The 17,925-nt window shown below is 37.0% G+C and overlaps 1 protein-coding gene across 1 annotated transcript in view; it reads right to left on the reverse strand.

Annotated features, from left to right (window-relative positions):
* LOC107575596 (TBC1 domain family member 8-like) overlaps positions 1-17,925 on the reverse strand; it is a 30,797-nt gene that overhangs the window by 3,831 nt on the left and 9,041 nt on the right. Inside the window, exons 2-16 of the mRNA XM_016261951.1 lie at positions 16,066-16,176; positions 15,030-15,148; positions 14,727-14,955; positions 14,406-14,646; positions 12,916-13,123; positions 11,727-11,924; positions 10,766-10,927; positions 9,783-9,933; positions 7,996-8,064; positions 7,242-7,456; positions 6,133-6,292; positions 4,463-4,656; positions 2,875-3,213; positions 1,817-1,934; positions 1,634-1,704 (exon numbers count right to left, since the gene is read on the reverse strand). Of these exons, the coding sequence (XP_016117437.1) occupies positions 1,634-1,704; positions 1,817-1,934; positions 2,875-3,213; positions 4,463-4,656; positions 6,133-6,292; positions 7,242-7,456; positions 7,996-8,064; positions 9,783-9,933; positions 10,766-10,927; positions 11,727-11,924; positions 12,916-13,123; positions 14,406-14,646; positions 14,727-14,955; positions 15,030-15,148; positions 16,066-16,176 (2,585 nt within the window). The remainder of the gene's footprint in view (positions 1-1,633; positions 1,705-1,816; positions 1,935-2,874; positions 3,214-4,462; positions 4,657-6,132; positions 6,293-7,241; positions 7,457-7,995; positions 8,065-9,782; positions 9,934-10,765; positions 10,928-11,726; positions 11,925-12,915; positions 13,124-14,405; positions 14,647-14,726; positions 14,956-15,029; positions 15,149-16,065; positions 16,177-17,925) is intronic.

The following is a 17,925-nucleotide window of genomic DNA, read 5'->3' on the forward strand; positions in this document are numbered from 1 at the left end:
AACATCCTTAAATCAAGACACATTTACTGGAGACGCAAAATGAAGATATGAAACAAAAAAATTAAGTAGATTTTTCTGATATTTGTTTGTTTAAAGCAAATGTATATATATATATATATATATATTATATATTTTGTATTTAGTCATTTATATATATTTTATTCCCTGTTGTTTTCTGTCAAAATAAAAGTCTGACGGTTTAACATTTGAAAATGAAGAAATTAAGACATCAATTTACGACAACATTTTACGGTTCTAAATGTAAAATAAAATTATATTTATGATTTTTTTTATACTCAATTTTGTTATTTCACAGTGAAATATTACAATAGAAATATTTTTATTTTGTAGTCATTTACATATTTTTATATAGTAGTAGTAGTAATAATAATAATAATTATTATTGATTAATAATAATAATAATTATTATTATTTTATAGCCATATTAATATATAAAAATACAAATATATAAAGTTTTGCCAAATAGTGCAGCCCTACAAATTAAATTGCGATCACAATTTTTATCAAAAAAAAGAAAATACTTTTAGCCATTTAGCTTCTCAAGCTAATTTATCTTAATTTTAAAATGTTTTATTTCACGATTTCTGCGAGTTTTACTTTTTAAGGCCAATTGAAGAAAAACTAAGGAATAAATGAAAGTAAACACAATACGTCAATATGTTCTCGAAGTGTTTTTTCAGTTTAACTTTGTTTTATTTCAAGTAATGTTTTTTAATGTCTCAGAAAACAGGACTTTAGCTTCTCCAGTAAATGTGTCTTGATTTAAGGATGTTTAGATATTTGTACTGGAAAACAAGACAGCAGTGCATGCAGCATTTAATGCCACGGCTTTATGGATTTAAGCCTTTCTGCTCTGATTTAAGAGGTTTTTAGAGCTGAACTTGTGTATCACCGGTTCCAAAAAGATATGAAGCAGCAACAGTTTCCAGCTCTGATAATAATCAGCATATTATAGTGATTTCTGAAGATCATGTGACACTGAAGACTGGAGGAATGATGCTGAAAATACAGCTGCACATCACAGAAATAACTTAGATTTGAGTGTATATTAAAATAGAAAAAAATTATTTTACATCATAATAATATTGTACAATTTTGATCAAATAAACGCAGCCTGGCTGAGCAGAAGAAACTCCTTTAAAAAACATTAAAATCATTCCGATCCCAAACCTTTGACCGGTAGTGTGTGTGTGTATGTATATATAAATCAGTGTGAACTAAATATGTACAAACCTACAAAATAAAGAGGGGAATAAAACTGTAAAGTTTGTTGTTTGTAAGAGAAAAAAAACTTTAAACATTGAAATCTACAGTCGCAGATAGATAAAGTGCAATAAAAGAAACCCTTTAAGTGTGTATTGTGGATGTTTTCTTTCCACTCGTCTGAAAGAAGAGACATGGAGCAAAACAGAGCAAAATCTCAAAACCAGTGCATTTACTTAATAATGTCTTCATTTTTATTACATTTCTAATAATTTGACACAGTCTCCTTGCTCTTGTAGAGCTTCTTTGTCGTGTAATCTTAGGATTGTGTAGTTTCAAGGGATATGTGCCTTCACAGGTAAGAGATTTGAGAGTGTAAGTGTAAGCGTAAAGAGTTCAGAAGCGTCACCTTGAAGAGGTCGTAGAGCTCCGACAGGTCTTGCTGCGACAGAGACACGTCTGCTGTTTTTTTGCGGTTCTCTGAGTCAGTGGCATTCAAAACATTTACAGAGCATTTACCACCGCAACCATCAGTCATTTAGAAGGGAACCAGACAGGTGTTCAGGTTGTAGAGAGATTGTGAAGCACACACCGATGACCCTGCGGTTGAAGTAGTCGGGCAGCATCCGCTCGCACACAGTGACCAGCAGCCAGAACGCTTCCTCCTCTTTAGCGTACAGGAGCAGCACGGAGGCCAGGATGTTCATGGACTGCAGAGAACACACACATCAACAACACCAGCACAGTTCAGTTAATGCATGAGCTTTGTGTGGCTTTATCTGGTTTTTATGATCTTCCGGGCACCTGACAGTAGGGGTGTGCGATATATATCGTCTGCGATTTGTTGCTTTATTGATGTGCAATTTGACATTATCGAGTACTTTGCAAAAGCCAAACAAAACACCTACGGGGTACACGCATACATTACGTGATGAATTACAACATTACGGCATAAACAGTGCACGTGCGCATTTAGAGTGTGTTCTTTCACTGCATGATTCAAGTCTATTAAAATGCATTAAGAAAGATCACAAAATTGATTACAAATGTGATACAATATGGTTTTAGACACCATATTGCCTGTTTTTGCTCTACTTCGCCAACCAAAAATGTTTCGTTCCTGAATGAATCAACCGTTTAAATGATTCGGTTCAATCACGATGACTCACTTATTAACAGTGACTTGCTGCCACCTGCTGGCGGATTTAATTTCACATTTAAAGTATTCAAACATCAGTATTCAATATTTAATGTTTAAAATATCAAAACATTATGCATTTGTAACGGCAGGTTAAAGCACTACCTGTCCCTCTGAGCTGAATTAAATAGTGTGTAAATACATCTAAATGCCACTTCAGATGCAACTTCTGCAAAGATTAATTTTGTTGATACTAGTTTCATTTGTTTTGTAACTTAAATTACTTATTATTCTAATTGACTGATTAAATGTAACAATTTGACTCAAAAGATGCACACTTTTAGCAAAAAATGCCCATAAAATGATGATGAACTGACCACACAGAATGAAGAATATCAAAAACTGCAGCTGTCCATGCTAGTCAGATATCAGCACAATAACACACTCTGCAAAATATCATCTAATTATCGTTATCGAAAATATCGAGGTGTTTTTTTCCCCAATATTGCTACCTGGCAGTAGCCGATGGCGGGGTTTCTGAAGGCGTAGGCTGTGAGGACGCGGCGCAGCGCTGAGATCCCCGTCTCGTTCTGGAAGGCCGGATGCTCCGGCAGCGAGCGGTGCAGATCTCGCTCGATCTCCTCTGTGGCGATGCTGCTTTCCCCTCTGCATTTCTCCAGCAGATCCGCGTAGTAGCTGGGATGAGCTGCCAGCGAGGAACACGCGTCTGAGAGACGAGATGGAGAGATGGAGGACGTCACACACGCACACAAATCAAAGTAAAACAAAGAAAGATGATGGTTGTAATTCTCCGTTGATCTAGAACGACTAACGCGTTCTTCCCCAGAACTCTCTGATCGACACACACGGATTATATCTCACTTTAAACACAGAAACAAGAATATGAGGATCCAAAAGACAATAATCACAATGTTTTGTCTTGACTCGCCTGACATAAATAATAAAGATCAGATAATCACTCATACGAACATTACACATTAAGCGAAAATGGTCGTGAGAAATATTTATCAAACACTGAATTTCGGATCATGGGTTAACATGCAGAGGAATATTAACGACTACTAGATTTACATTTTTCATGATTTTTTAATTACAATTATTTGAGAAAATTAATACACCACTGGCCAAGAGTTTGGAATAATTCATTTTTTTAATGCTTTTGTAAGAAGTCTCTTCTGCTCACCAAGACTGCATTTATTTACTAAAATACTGTAAAAATAGTGAAATATTATTGTAATTTAAAACAGCTGTTTTCTCTGTGAATCTCTGTTAAACTGTAATGTATTTCTGTGATGCGCAGCTGTATTTTCAGCATCATTCCTCCAGTCTTCAGTGTCACATGATCTTCAGAAATCAGTATAATATGCTGATCTGCTGCTCAACAAACATTTCTGATTATTATCAATGTTGAACACAGTATGATTCAAGTCTATTAAAATGCATTAAGAAAGATCACAAAATTGATTACAAATGTGATACAATATGGTTTTAGACACCATATTGCCTGTTTTTGCTCTACTTCGCCAACCAAAAATTTTTCGTTCCTGAATGAATCAACCGTTTAAATGATTCGGTTCAATCACGATGACTCACTTATTAACAGTGACTTGCTGCCACCTGCTGGCGGCTTTAATTTCACATTTAAAGTATTTAAAGTATTCAAACATCAGTATTCAATATTTAATGTTTAAAATATCAAAACATTATGCATTTGTAACGGCAGGTTTAAGCAATAACCGTCCCCCTCAGCTGAATTAAATCGTAAATACATCTAAATGCCACTTCAGATGCAACTTCTGCAAAGATTAATTTTGTTGATACTAGTTTCATTTGTTTTGTAACTTAAATTACTTATTATTCTAATTGACTGATTAAATGTAACAATTTGACTCAAAAGATGCACACTTTTAGCAAAAAATGCCCATAAAATGATGATGAACTGACCACACAGAATGAAGAATATCAAATACTGCAGCTGTCCATGCTAGTCAGATATCAGCACAATAACACACTCTGCAAAATATCATCTAATTATCGTTATCGAAAATATCGAGGTGTTTTTTTCCCCAATATTGCTACCTGGCAGTAGCCGATGGCGGGGTTTCTGAAGGCGTAGGCTGTGAGGACGCGGCGCAGCGCTGAGATCCCCGTCTCGTTCTGGAAGGCCGGATGCTCCGGCAGCGAGCGGTGCAGATCTCGCTCGATCTCCTCTGTGGCGATGCTGCTTTCCCCTCTGAATTTCTCCAGCAGATCCGCGTAGTAGCTGGGATGAGCTGCCAGCGAGGAACACGCGTCTGAGAGACGAGATGGAGAGATGGAGGACGTCACACACGCACACAAATCAAAGTAAAACAAAGAAAGATGATGGTTGTAATTCTCCGTTGATCTAGAACGACTAACGCGTTCTTCCCCAGAACTCTCTGATCGACACACACGGATTATATCTCACTTTAAACACAGAAACAAGAATATGAGGATCCAAAAGACAATAATCACAATGTTTTGTCTTGACTCGCCTGACATAAATAATAAAGATCAGATAATCACTCATACGAACATTACACATTAAGCGAAAATGGTCGTGAGAAATATTTATCAAACACTGAATTTCGGATCATGGGTTAACATGCAGAGGAATATTAACGACTACTAGATTTACATTTTTCATGATTTTTTAATTACAATTATTTGAGAAAATTAATACACCACTGGCCAAGAGTTTGGAATAATTCATTTTTTTTATGCTTTTGTAAGAAGTCTCTTCTGCTCACCAAGACTGCATTTATTTACTAAAATACTGTAAAAATAGTGAAATATTATTGTAATTTAAAACAGCTGTTTTCTCTGTGAATCTCTGTTAAACTGTAATGTATTTCTGTGATGCGCAGCTGTATTTTCAGCATCATTCCTCCAGTCTTCAGTGTCACATGATCTTCAGAAATCAGTATAATATGCTGATCTGCTGCTCAACAAACATTTCTGATTATTATCAATGTTGAACACAGTCGTGCTGCACAATATTTTTGTGGAAACTGTGATACATTTTATTTTTCAGGATTCAGAGATGAATAGAAAGTTCAAAAGAACAGCTTTTACTTGAAATATAAATCTTTTAAAACATTATAAATGTCTTTACTGTTACTTTTGATCAATTTAATGCAGCCTTGATGAATAAAAGTATTAATTATACAGCAGTGAAACTGTGTACATGAGTTTAACATATATTGAATCCTCATGCTGGTGATGTTTATTATAATATGATGTCACTTCAGGAGGAGTCATGTGACCTGACGCTGGTTTCCTGTTCCTCACACATTCAGATTCAACACACACGCAGAGATAGCTTTTGAAAGCGGATGAAAATGGGAAATTATTTCACAGCAGGACAAAATGCACAATTTCATCTAAATAAATTAAAGAGTGAATCTCTCGCGGTGAGGGGTGACACCAGACACAAAGAGCCTCCGACTGAAGTGTGTGTGTGTGTGTATGTGTGTGCGTGTGTGTGTGTGTGAGTGAGAGAGTGTGTATGTGTGTGTGTGTTTTAGTACATCAAGTTTATCAACTAAATGAAAATAGCAACTAGCTGAAATATTTTATTTCAAGTAACAAGAATTTTAAAATGTAAAAATGTTTAACTATTTCTGAAATGTGAACTAGACCGTTTTTTTGCGGTTCTCTGAGTCAGTGGCATTCAAAACATTTACAGAGCATTTACCACCGCAACCATCAGTCATTTAGAAGGGAACCAGACAGGTGTTCAGGTTGTAGAGAGATTGTGAAGCACACACCGATGACCCTGCGGTTGAAGTAGTCGGGCAGCATCCGCTCGCACACAGTGACCAGCAGCCAGAACGCTTCCTCCTCTTTAGCGTACAGGAGCAGCACGGAGGCCAGGATGTTCATGGACTGCAGAGAACACACACATCAACAACACCAGCACAGTTCAGTTAATGCATGAGCTTTGTGTGGCTTTATCTGGTTTTTATGATCTTCCGGGCACCTGACAGTAGGGGTGTGCGATATATATCGTCTGCGATTTGTTGCTTTATTGATGTGCAATTTGACATTATCGAGTACTTTGCAAAAGCCAAACAAAACACCTACGGGGTACACGCATACATTACGTGATGAATTACAACATTACGGCATAAACAGTGCACGTGCGCATTTAGAGTGTGTTCTTTCACTGCATGATTCAAGTCTATTAAAATGCATTAAGAAAGATCACAAAATTGATTACAAATGTGATACAATATGGTTTTAGACACCATATTGCCTGTTTTTGCTCTACTTCGCCAACCAAAAATTTTTCGTTCCTGAATGAATCAACCGTTTAAATGATTCGGTTCAATCACGATGACTCACTTATTAACAGTGACTTGCTGCCACCTGCTGGCGGCTTTAATTTCACATTTAAAGTATTTAAAGTATTCAAACATCAGTATTCAATATTTAATGTTTAAAATATCAAAACATTATGCATTTGTAACGGCAGGTTAAAGCACTACCTGTCCCTCTGAGCTGAATTAAATAGTGTGTAAATACATCTAAATGCCACTTCAGATGCAACTTCTGCAAAGATTAATTTTGTTGATACTAGTTTCATTTGTTTTGTAACTTAAATTACTTATTATTCTAATTGACTGATTAAATGTAACAATTTGACTCAAAAGATGCACACTTTTAGCAAAAAATGCCCATAAAATGATGATGAACTGACCACACAGAATGAAGAATATCAAATACTGCAGCTGTCCATGCTAGTCAGATATCAGCACAATAACACACTCTGCAAAATATCATCTAATTATCGTTATCGAAAATATCGAGGTGTTTTTTTCCCCAATATTGCTACCTGGCAGTAGCCGATGGCGGGGTTTCTGAAGGCGTAGGCTGTGAGGACGCGGCGCAGCGCTGAGATCCCCGTCTCGTTCTGGAAGGCCGGATGCTCCGGCAGCGAGCGGTGCAGATCTCGCTCGATCTCCTCTGTGGCGATGCTGCTTTCCCCTCTGCATTTCTCCAGCAGATCCGCGTAGTAGCTGGGATGAGCTGCCAGCGAGGAACACGCGTCTGAGAGACGAGATGGAGAGATGGAGGACGTCACACACGCACACAAATCAAAGTAAAACAAAGAAAGATGATGGTTGTAATTCTCCGTTGATCTAGAACGACTAACGCGTTCTTCCCCAGAACTCTCTGATCGACACACACGGATTATATCTCACTTTAAACACAGAAACAAGAATATGAGGATCCAAAAGACAATAATCACAATGTTTTGTCTTGACTCGCCTGACATAAATAATAAAGATCAGATAATCACTCATACGAACATTACACATTAGGCGAAAATGGTCGTGAGAAATATTTATCAAACACTGAATTTCGGATCATAGGTTAACATGCAGAGGAATATTAACGACTACTAGATTTACATTTTTCATGATTTTTTTATTACAATTATTTGAGAAAATTAATACACCACTGGCCAAGAGTTTGGAATAATTCATTTTTTTAATGCTTTTGTAAGAAGTCTCTTCTGCTCACCAAGACTGCATTTATTTACTAAAATACTGTATAAATAGTGAAATATTATTGTAATTTAAAACAGCTGTTTTCTGTGTTCTCCAGCAGATCCGCGTAGTAGCTGGGATGAGCTGCCAGCGAGGAACACGCGTCTGAGAGACGAGATGGAGAGATGGAGGACGTCACACACGCACACAAATCAACGTAAAACAAAGAAAGATGATGGTTGTAATTCTCCGTTGATCTAGAACGACTAACGCGTTCTTCCCCAGAACTCTCTGATCGACACACACGGATTATATCTCACTTTAAACACAGAAACAAGAATATGAGGATCCAAAAGACAATAATCACAATGTTTTGTCTTGACTCGCCTGACATAAATAATAAAGATCAGATAATCACTCATACGAACATTACACATTAAGCGAAAATGGTCGTGAGAAATATTTATCAAACACTGAATTTCGGATCATGGGTTAACATGCAGAGGAATATTAACGACTACTAGATTTACATTTTTCATGATTTTTTAATTACAATTATTTGAGAAAATTAATACACCACTGGCCAAGAGTTTGGAATAATTCATTTTTTTTATGCTTTTGTAAGAAGTCTCTTCTGCTCACCAAGACTGCATTTATTTACTAAAATACTGTAAAAATAGTGAAATATTATTGTAATTTAAAACAGCTGTGTTCTGTGTGAGTATCTGTTAAACTGTAATGTATTTCTGTGATGTGCAGCTGTATTTTCAGCATCATTCCTCCAGTCTTCAGTGTCACATGATCTTCAGAAATCAGTATAATATGCTGATCTGCTGCTCAACAAACATTTCTGATTATTATCAATGTTGAAAACAGAAACCGTGATGCATTTTATTTTTCAGGATTCACAGAAATTGTTGAACAGAAAGTTCAGAAGAGCAGCATTTATTTGAAACAGAAATCTTCTGTAACATTATAAATGTCTTTCCGGTCACTTTTGATCACTTTAATGCGGCTTTGATGAATAAAAGTATCAATTTCTTTATTTTTTTTGTTAACCTTACTTACTCTAAACTTTTGAATGGTAATGTATCACGGTTAAATGCAGTCTCGGTGAGCAGAAGAGACTTCTTTCAAAATCATTAAAAATCTGAATTGTTCCCAACTTTTGATCGGTAGTGTAATTCATTTTAAAATGAGTTACATAATTGCAAAACATATGGGATGACTGTGCAGCATGTATTAAAACTCCAGTGCGTACAGAGCAGAGAACTCTAAATAAATCAGCAGATAAGAGCGTTGATCTCCGTGATGCATTTTATTTTTCAGGATTCACAGAAAGTGTTGAACAGAAAGTTCAGAAGAGCAGCATTTATTTGAAACAGAAATCTTCTGTAACATTATAAATGTCTTTCCTGTCACTTTTGATCACTTTAATGCGGCTTTGATGAATAAAAGTATCAATTTCTTTATTTTTTTTGTTAACCTTACTTACTCTAAACTTTTGAATGGTAATGTATCACGGTTAAATGCAGTCTCGGTGAGCAGAAGAGACTTCTTTCAAAATCATTAAAAAATCTGAATTGTTCCCAACTTTTGATCGGTAGTGTAATTCATTTTAAAATGAGTTACATAATTGCAAAACATATGGGATGACTGTGCAGCATGTATTAAAACTCCAGTGCGTACAGAGCAGAGAACTCTAAATAAATCAGCAGATAAGAGCGTTGATCTGAACATCTCTGCAGAAAGCAGCAGAAGAGGAAGCGACTCAGAGGCTTGAGCTGGACAAATTTAGAGTGACTAAAAGCACCATGGAAGTGACTTTCTTCTGTTCTGTGTCACCCTGTCCGCTTCTCTCTTTCTCTCTTTCAGTCTCTCACCGGAGAAGTTGAGCCACAGCTCTCCGCGCAGAGACTCGGGGATCCCCAGCGCCACCAGCTTACGGATCTTATCCGTGCGAAACATGTGAACGCCGCGACCGAACTCGGTGAAGTGTTCCTCCCACAAACGCTCTCGAACCTGCTCCGTGTTCTGATGGACACAAAAACATCTTCAGCCCACAATTCAACAAAAAGAGAAATTATTTGCATTACTGCGTTTTGCATAAAGCATACTTTTAGAACACTTAAAGGGACAGTTCACCCAAAAATGCAAATTCTGTCATTTACTCTCCCTCAAGCTGTTCCAAACCGGTATGAGTTTCTTTCTGAACAAAAGAAGAGATTCTGAAGAATGCTGGCTGGCAGCCGCTGAAGTCAATGCGCACCAGTTCGGTTACCAACATATTTGGAACAACACGAGTGTGAGAAAATGATATAATGATACAAAATATAATTTTTTTGCTGAACTCTCGCTTTAAGATTTTTTGTATTGTGACATTATTTTTTTTAAACACATTTTACCCCCAAACTCTCATTACTGTAATTCATTCATTTTTATTTATTGATTGATTTGAATACAGACAGTACAGAAAAAAAAAATAAAATTTGATTCCAGCCATAAGCTGAAAAATATGCATTGTACATAAAGAGTATAACATTTGCTAATTATATAATTAGAATAAAAAAAAAATTGAAATAATCTGATTGTAATGAATTCTTTGATTTTGGTGTGAAATAAGACTAAAACATCTTCACTATGTATTGTAACTGTGCACCAGGGATGCTACAGTTAATTAAAACTAAAACTGAAGCTAAAGTTAAAACCATAAAAAAAAGTGTCACTTTTTAAAAAAAATTATTTATAAAAGGCAACATTTCTCATTTTACATTAGTCTTTAAACTTGATGCACCAAACTAACTGAAATAAAAAAATTATAAAACCAATACGAAAAATAAAGAAAATACTAAAGGGTGTTACTCACACTGGTCTTGTTCGGAGCGTCTGATTGGCTGGGGTGGAATGTGGACACGAGGTCGGTGTGGACGGTGTGACGCAGAGCTTTATCAGAGATGATGGCGCTGCTGTCCTCCTCGTCTGATTGGACGGTGTCGTAACAGAAGGTGTAGTATGGTGTGGAGGAGATCTAGAGAGCAGAAAACACACGCTGCGTTATAAGAGCCGCTGAACACAGAATGCGTTATTTAGTGTTCATCTCCATATATACACACTACCGGTCAAAAGCCTGGGATCAGTAAGAGTTAAAGACGTCTCTTCTGCTCATCAAGGCTGCATTTATTTGATCAATAAAAATAAAATAAAAATTGACTGACCCCAAACTTTTGAACTGTAGTGTATATTGTTAGAAAAGATTTTTATTTTGAATAAATGCTCTTCTTTTTAACTTTTTATTCATCAAAGAATCCTGAAATATTAAAAAAATATTAGGCAGCGCAACGGTTTCCAGCACTGATAATAAATCAGCATATTATACTGATTTCTGAAGATCATGAGACACTGAAGACTGGAGGAATGATGCTGAAAATACAGCTGCGCATCACAGAAATACATTAGATTTTAATGTATATTAAAATAGAAAAGCGTTATTTGACATCATAATAATACTTCACAATATTAAATGTTTTCCTGTATTTCTGATCAAATAAATGCAGCCTTGATGAGCAGAAGTAAAAAACATTAAAATCGTTCCGATCCCAAACCTTTGACCGGTAGTGTCTCTGCTAAATGTGTATGTTCAGTATCATGTGCAGTGATGATCAAGCCTTCCATCAATTATTACTAGTGACCTGTTCTAACATGTAGAAAGGTTTGAGCGGTTTTTAAATGTCAGTGAAACCTCACTGAGATCTCTTAACTCAGCTGAAGAAGCTTTGACGGATTAAACTAGAGATGGTCAAACCGAGAGCTTCAGTACTCAGGAGTACCGTGGATTTCTTGCGCTGCTCGTGTCCCCAGATCAAGTTCTGTTTCCAGTGCAGATCTCTCAGCCGGTGCCTGACGTTCTCCACCAGCTCGTCCCGATGGAGCAGCTCGATCAGCTGGAACGCTCGCTTACAGCGGACACTAATGATGACGGGGTTAGGGAGAGCACTGGTGCTCTCCGCTTTCTCAATGGAGAGGATCTGCACACACATTAATAAGGGTTTGCATTAACACATCATCTCTGCTCACTGAAGAAATCCTGCGTGAGCTTCAAAACTGAGCCTGGTTTCCTGATGGAGTTTGGGTTCACTGCCACGGTCACCTTTGGCTTGATCAGTGGGGGCTTGAAATATAGTTAATATTCAGTCATATTATTGATTCGACTGCATTTGGACCGAGTTGATCTGAAGAATGACTCTATTGTCTTCTGTAGAGCTGCTTTACAAGTTTGTTTCATAACTGATGGACGTCTTAAAACATTAACACTGTTATTTTCCTGTTTATCACTGCGAAGCTGCTTTGAAATCATCTGTATTGTATAAAGTGCTGTAGAAATCAATGTGAACTGACTAGACTAAAACATTCTTAATGTAGTACCTTGTTACTATGTATGCTTAATATTACTCTTCTAAATTAGGAAATAGTGAATAAATCAATGAATTAGAAAGTTTAATTTTCTGAGATGAGCTAAATGTCCTCATTAAAAGATCAAAACATTATTATTGATACATTTATCATAATTTTGTGGTGCTTTTTACCCTTATTGATACATTTATTATTCTTTTAAGATACTTTTTGTCCTTATTGATACATTTATGATACTTTTTGTCCTTATTGATACATTTATATTTTTTTCCTTATTGATACATTTTTGTCCTTGATATTTTTATGATACTTTTTGTTCTTATTGATACATTTATGATATTTTTTTCTCTTATTGATACATTTTTGTCCTTATTGATACATTTATGATACTTTCATGATACTTTTTGTTCCTATTGATACATTTATGATACTTTATAATGCTTTTGTCCTTATCGACACATTTATCAAACTTTTAAGGTGCTTTTTGTCCTTTTAGGAGCTTGAAAGTAGCTAAACGAAAAGAACCCATAGCAGAAAGTAAATTTCAGTGTGAGCTCTTCCTATAGCAGCTGATGATCTCTGACTGCTGTGTGCTGGCGTCTGTACCTCTGTGAGGGGTATGATGAGAGTACAATGGCCCTCCTCACGGCTGCTGAAGCACAGATACCCATCTGTGGTGTAGACGGTGCCCGGCGTGTGGCAGCGGGCGTGAGGAGTCCAAACCGAGCATGACATTACTTCCTGCAGACGCTCGGCCCGCGGCAAGCCAAAGAGAGAGAGCACGTACTGCCTGAGAGCCTGTTCCTCCAACACCCTGTGAGACACAAACATACACAACCATGTTCATTCATCAGACTACAGGAAAATGCCGAAGACTTCAGAGGATCTGACCATTAAAGTCAATACAACTAGAGGCCGAACGATTGATCTGTTTTGGCGATTAATCGGCACCGATAGTCGATTGCTGGAACTATCGGCAAAAATCCATGCCGATAGTTTCTCCGGGTTGCGTCCATTGCTGGAGTGGCTGAGAAGATCCGCAGTCATTATACAGTATGAGAGCGGCCTCTAGAGGCGAATCACGGACAGCACGTGCTGTTTGTTTTGACACGTGCTGGTTTAAAACAGACAACGAAAGGGTGTGTACACAGTATATTACAGTGCATGTTTTCATATCATTACTAAGTAAATCATTTGTTGACTAGATGCTGCATTAGTGGAGAAAGTACAGCAGTGTGTTTGCTCTAAAGGCTGAGAGGATGCGAACATTAGCAGCACCTCAAATGGTTAAAACAATGTGATCAAAACACACGCGAGTCTGACCCAAATGTTTAATGTCACGATTCTTACCATCTATTTGCATTAGTTTATATCCTGCTGGTCACTGTAATGCATTTGTTAACCGTATTTAAAGCTAGTGACGTGAGAAAGCAAATTGTACATAATGACTTCACCCTAGGCGGGAAGATTGTGTATTGTGCATTAAGCGAAACATTTGTCTTTCTGTGAACTATGAACTAACTTTAATGATCAATATGTAATTAATATTTAATGTTAATATGTTTATTCATTTACAAAGTATGGTTCAGTACTTTTTGTTTTTTTAACTATCGTGGGTTAATTGGTATCGGCCAGTGTGGTCCAACCTAGCTATCAGTAAAATCTGCCAGTTGGCCTCTAAATACAACTGCTGTTTATTCGTAGATCTGAAACGGATGAAAGATTCTGATCAAAGCAGCAGAGAACAAAACCACTGCTCTATAAATACACATGCAAATGCAGTTTTCACACCCAACGCACGGCCCACAGCACCAGCACGGGTTTACATGCCGTCGCAAACCACACACTCATGACTTGTGCTTATTTCTCTTAACAGCTCTGATACAGCTGTCAGTCTGAATCTGCTGTAATTTGATTCACAACCATCACCATCATCTCTATATTCTGCACTGTTGTTCTCTGTTCTGCTTTACTTGTTTTCACTGTCTTTCTCGTACCAGAACTTCTCTTTTAGTGAAGGAAGTATATGAGAATCACATCCCTGCTGATGATCATGTAGATACGACAGTAGATGTAGATGTGATGCAGATGTTCACCTCTTGGTTATGTTGGTGGAGTCCTGCAGTGACTGGTCGAGTGTGAGTCCACCGCTGTCCAGCAGCCTGCGGAGGGCGATATCAGCCAGCTGACACATGACCCTCATCACCTCGTCCACGTTCAGAAACATGGAGAAATCCCTCTGTTTCCGTCTCGTGTGAACACGGATCACATCCGTCAGCAAACCCACCGACACACGTTCCAGCCGCATCACTTCAGCCCACGGAACTAACAGCTTCACTGAGCACAAATACAACACGCATGAGTTACACACACAGCACAAAGATGCCAGAAGTGGTCAAATGACAGCATTTCCTCACCCTCTTTGCCCAGTAGGAATGAGTAGAAGGCGATGTGGTTGGTGGTGAGGTACAGTGAGCCCTGGCGCGGCACGTGGCCCTTCCAGCAGCAGCAGGAGTAATGCGTCACCAGTTTCTCTCGCTGAGGGAGTCCGAAGCGCTGCTCGAACCGCGCCAGATCTTCCCGAAAGCGTGCCGGATCATCCTCCCGTGCAGCCTGACCGCCCAAAACCTCCTCCGCGATTAAACCCTACATAGAAACACAGAGACATTCAGAGTCGGAACTGAATGTAATGTTTGTGTGAGTCTGTGGAGAGGCCATACTTTCACTTTGCCCTGCACAAAACTGGCAGCGTCTTCTTTATTCTCAAACACAGCCATGTACGGCAGCAGGTTCTGATCCAGCCATTTCCAGTGTTTCTGCACCTCCTCTATCGTGGCTCCTGTAAGCACACATGGATAATAACTTCATTAATTTCTTAATGTTTTATGCCTTCATTTGATTACCAGCATTTGTAAAATAAATCCCCCCCAAAAAATAAAACTGACAACACATAATTTCTGAAAAAATTCAACATTTCATATGGCCCTATTATTGTAAAAATAGTAAATGTTTTATGAATGCAATGGATTAGATATGATTTTTGATTATTAAAATTTAAACCATTAAAATGTGATCCAGAAAATTTCAAATGGAACTTAATTGTTAAATTGCAAAAGTTTAGGTGACTTCAATTAATTAGACATGCTTTCTGATTATTTAAAAATGTAATAATATTATTTAATAATAAAATTGACTCTAGAAAAATTATTACAGGAAAAAACAGAATCCAGAATATTAAAATAGGGGGGAAAAAACAATAACGTGGAAAAATTTTAAAAACATTTTTTTGAAAAAATAAAACATTTCTTAGGGCACTATTACTGTAAAAGATAAATAAATACAGTATATAAATTGTTACAATTTTATGAATTCAATCGATCTGATTTTGATTATTAAAATATAATTAAACCATTAAAATGGAATCGAGAAAAAATAAAACAGAAAACAGGAATTTGGGAAAAATAAAACAAAATTTGGGAACTTTTACTAAATTACATACATTTCATGATTTCAATTAATCAGACTTTCTTTTTGATTATTAAAATGGAATTTAACCATTAAAATTGAATATAGAAAAATGTATATGGAAAAAAGGATTACAAAAACTAAAATTGAAACAGAACTTTGGAAAAAAAACAAAACACTAATAATGCGATCACGCACATGTGCAAGTGACTGCATAACACACTGGTGCTTATGAAGAGAGGGTGTCACACGAGCGTGAGAGATGCAAACACACTGAACATGAGCTCTCACCGCTGGCTATGACCCAGCTGACCTGCGACCCGGGAACATGCAGAACGATCCGGAACGGGGCCACGCGCGCATTTGAGTCCAGCACGGTGTCCAGCGCGCCCACCAGCAAACCTGCAACACACACACACACACACACACACACACAGCACTGAATGAACTGCATCTGCAGTAAAACCACTGACTACTTATTTATTTAATCATTTAGCAGATGCTTTTATCCAAAGCGACTTACAAATGAGGACAATAAAAGCAGTCAAAACTAACAAAAGAGCAACAATATATAAGTGCAAATGACAAGCCTCGGTTAGCCTAACACCGTACACGTAGCAAGGTGTAATTATATATATATATATATACACACACACACACACACACACAAAGAAAAACAAGTAGATAGAATAGAAAAAATAGAAAGCTAGTGTTTGTTTTTTAAAATAAAAAATAAAAGAAGATAAATATAGATTTCATATTCACGCGATTTTTTAGCGCAGCTCGTCAGTGAACAACGGCTCTGTGTAGTTAATGCTGCTCCATGTGAAAGCACGCAGGTGATGGAGATTTACCGCTGATTACAGAACCGGCTTTACTGACAAGATGCGCATTAAATATCGCATGCGATTTATCGTGCAGCCCTAAACAGAATCATAAAATTCAGTCATAAAAATGGAATTTACGGTGTAATTTTACAGAACATTGCAGAATTTGGATGAATAAATCAAAAGTAGGCATGTAACGATTCATTCAACTCATGATTCGATTCGCGATTTAAGACAAATTATAAATTAAATGTGTCCTTTTATTATTGCTTGGACAAAATACTGTACGATTTTGTGTACAGTATTTTGAAATAAATTGAAATATAACACTATAATAATATGCTAATATAGCACTTGTAAATTATTGCTCTTTTGTTGGTTTTGATTGCTTCTATTGTCCTCGTATGTAAGTCGCTTTGGATAAAAGCTTCTGCTAAATAACAACATTTAAATATAATGCAAATATAAATAACATAACTAAACTGAAATTTTAAAACAAGCCCCAAATCAAATAAATAAGTAACACAAATAAAAGAAATCTCTTCATATAAACAAACTAAGGCTTTGTCTGTGCTCTTGACATTTAATATTAGAGGCAACCACTGCATTTTAATCCTGATCCAAACAAAGATGCTGCGTACACGCAACACGAGCAGTTTTTAATCTATATTAGATTGCATCATTTCGAAATCTGAAGCAAAAACAGAATGGTTTGACCTCAGTTTTGTGAAACTATGCATAAAAATATCTGCATGAAACCGAAACAGCAGACGAGCTGAACGAGACGCAGATGCACTCTCTGCCAGCAGGTGGCGCTTAAAGCCTTTCCTTGGTTTCCGCTGTAAACAAAACAGCGCTGCGCTTATGAACTTTAATATGCGTTATACAGAGGCACGAGGAAAAGAAAAAATAGCATCTAAACTTTTCTAAAGACAGTAAGTTCCCCTCAGACATACATTCATATAAACTCATGCCCCTAACTGAATCGCGATGTTTAGCATCTCAACCCATTTGAATTGTCACGTATTTGAATCGATTTTCAACCGGCTCGCTACATTAATCGCTACATCCCTAACCAAAAGGTAATATTATATTACATTACAACAATTTATATTGCTGCAGAGTGACGTGAGAGAACGATAAATCTGAAGAATTTGTGAATTAATGCAAACAGAATTCATGGGGGAAAAAATACGAGATTTGAAAGGGATCCAAACATAGCCCCTAAATTAAACAAACACTTTTCTCCAAAACCTCATCCTCCAAAAGCATGACAGTCTTGAAGTCGTGGCCTAATGGTTAGAGAGTCGGACTTGTAACCCAA

This window comes from Sinocyclocheilus grahami, unplaced genomic scaffold (assembly GCF_001515645.1).
Source record: "Sinocyclocheilus grahami isolate Dianchi unplaced genomic scaffold, SAMN03320097.WGS_v1.1 scaffold2743.1, whole genome shotgun sequence".
NCBI classification, from domain to species: Eukaryota; Metazoa; Chordata; class Actinopteri; order Cypriniformes; family Cyprinidae; genus Sinocyclocheilus; species Sinocyclocheilus grahami.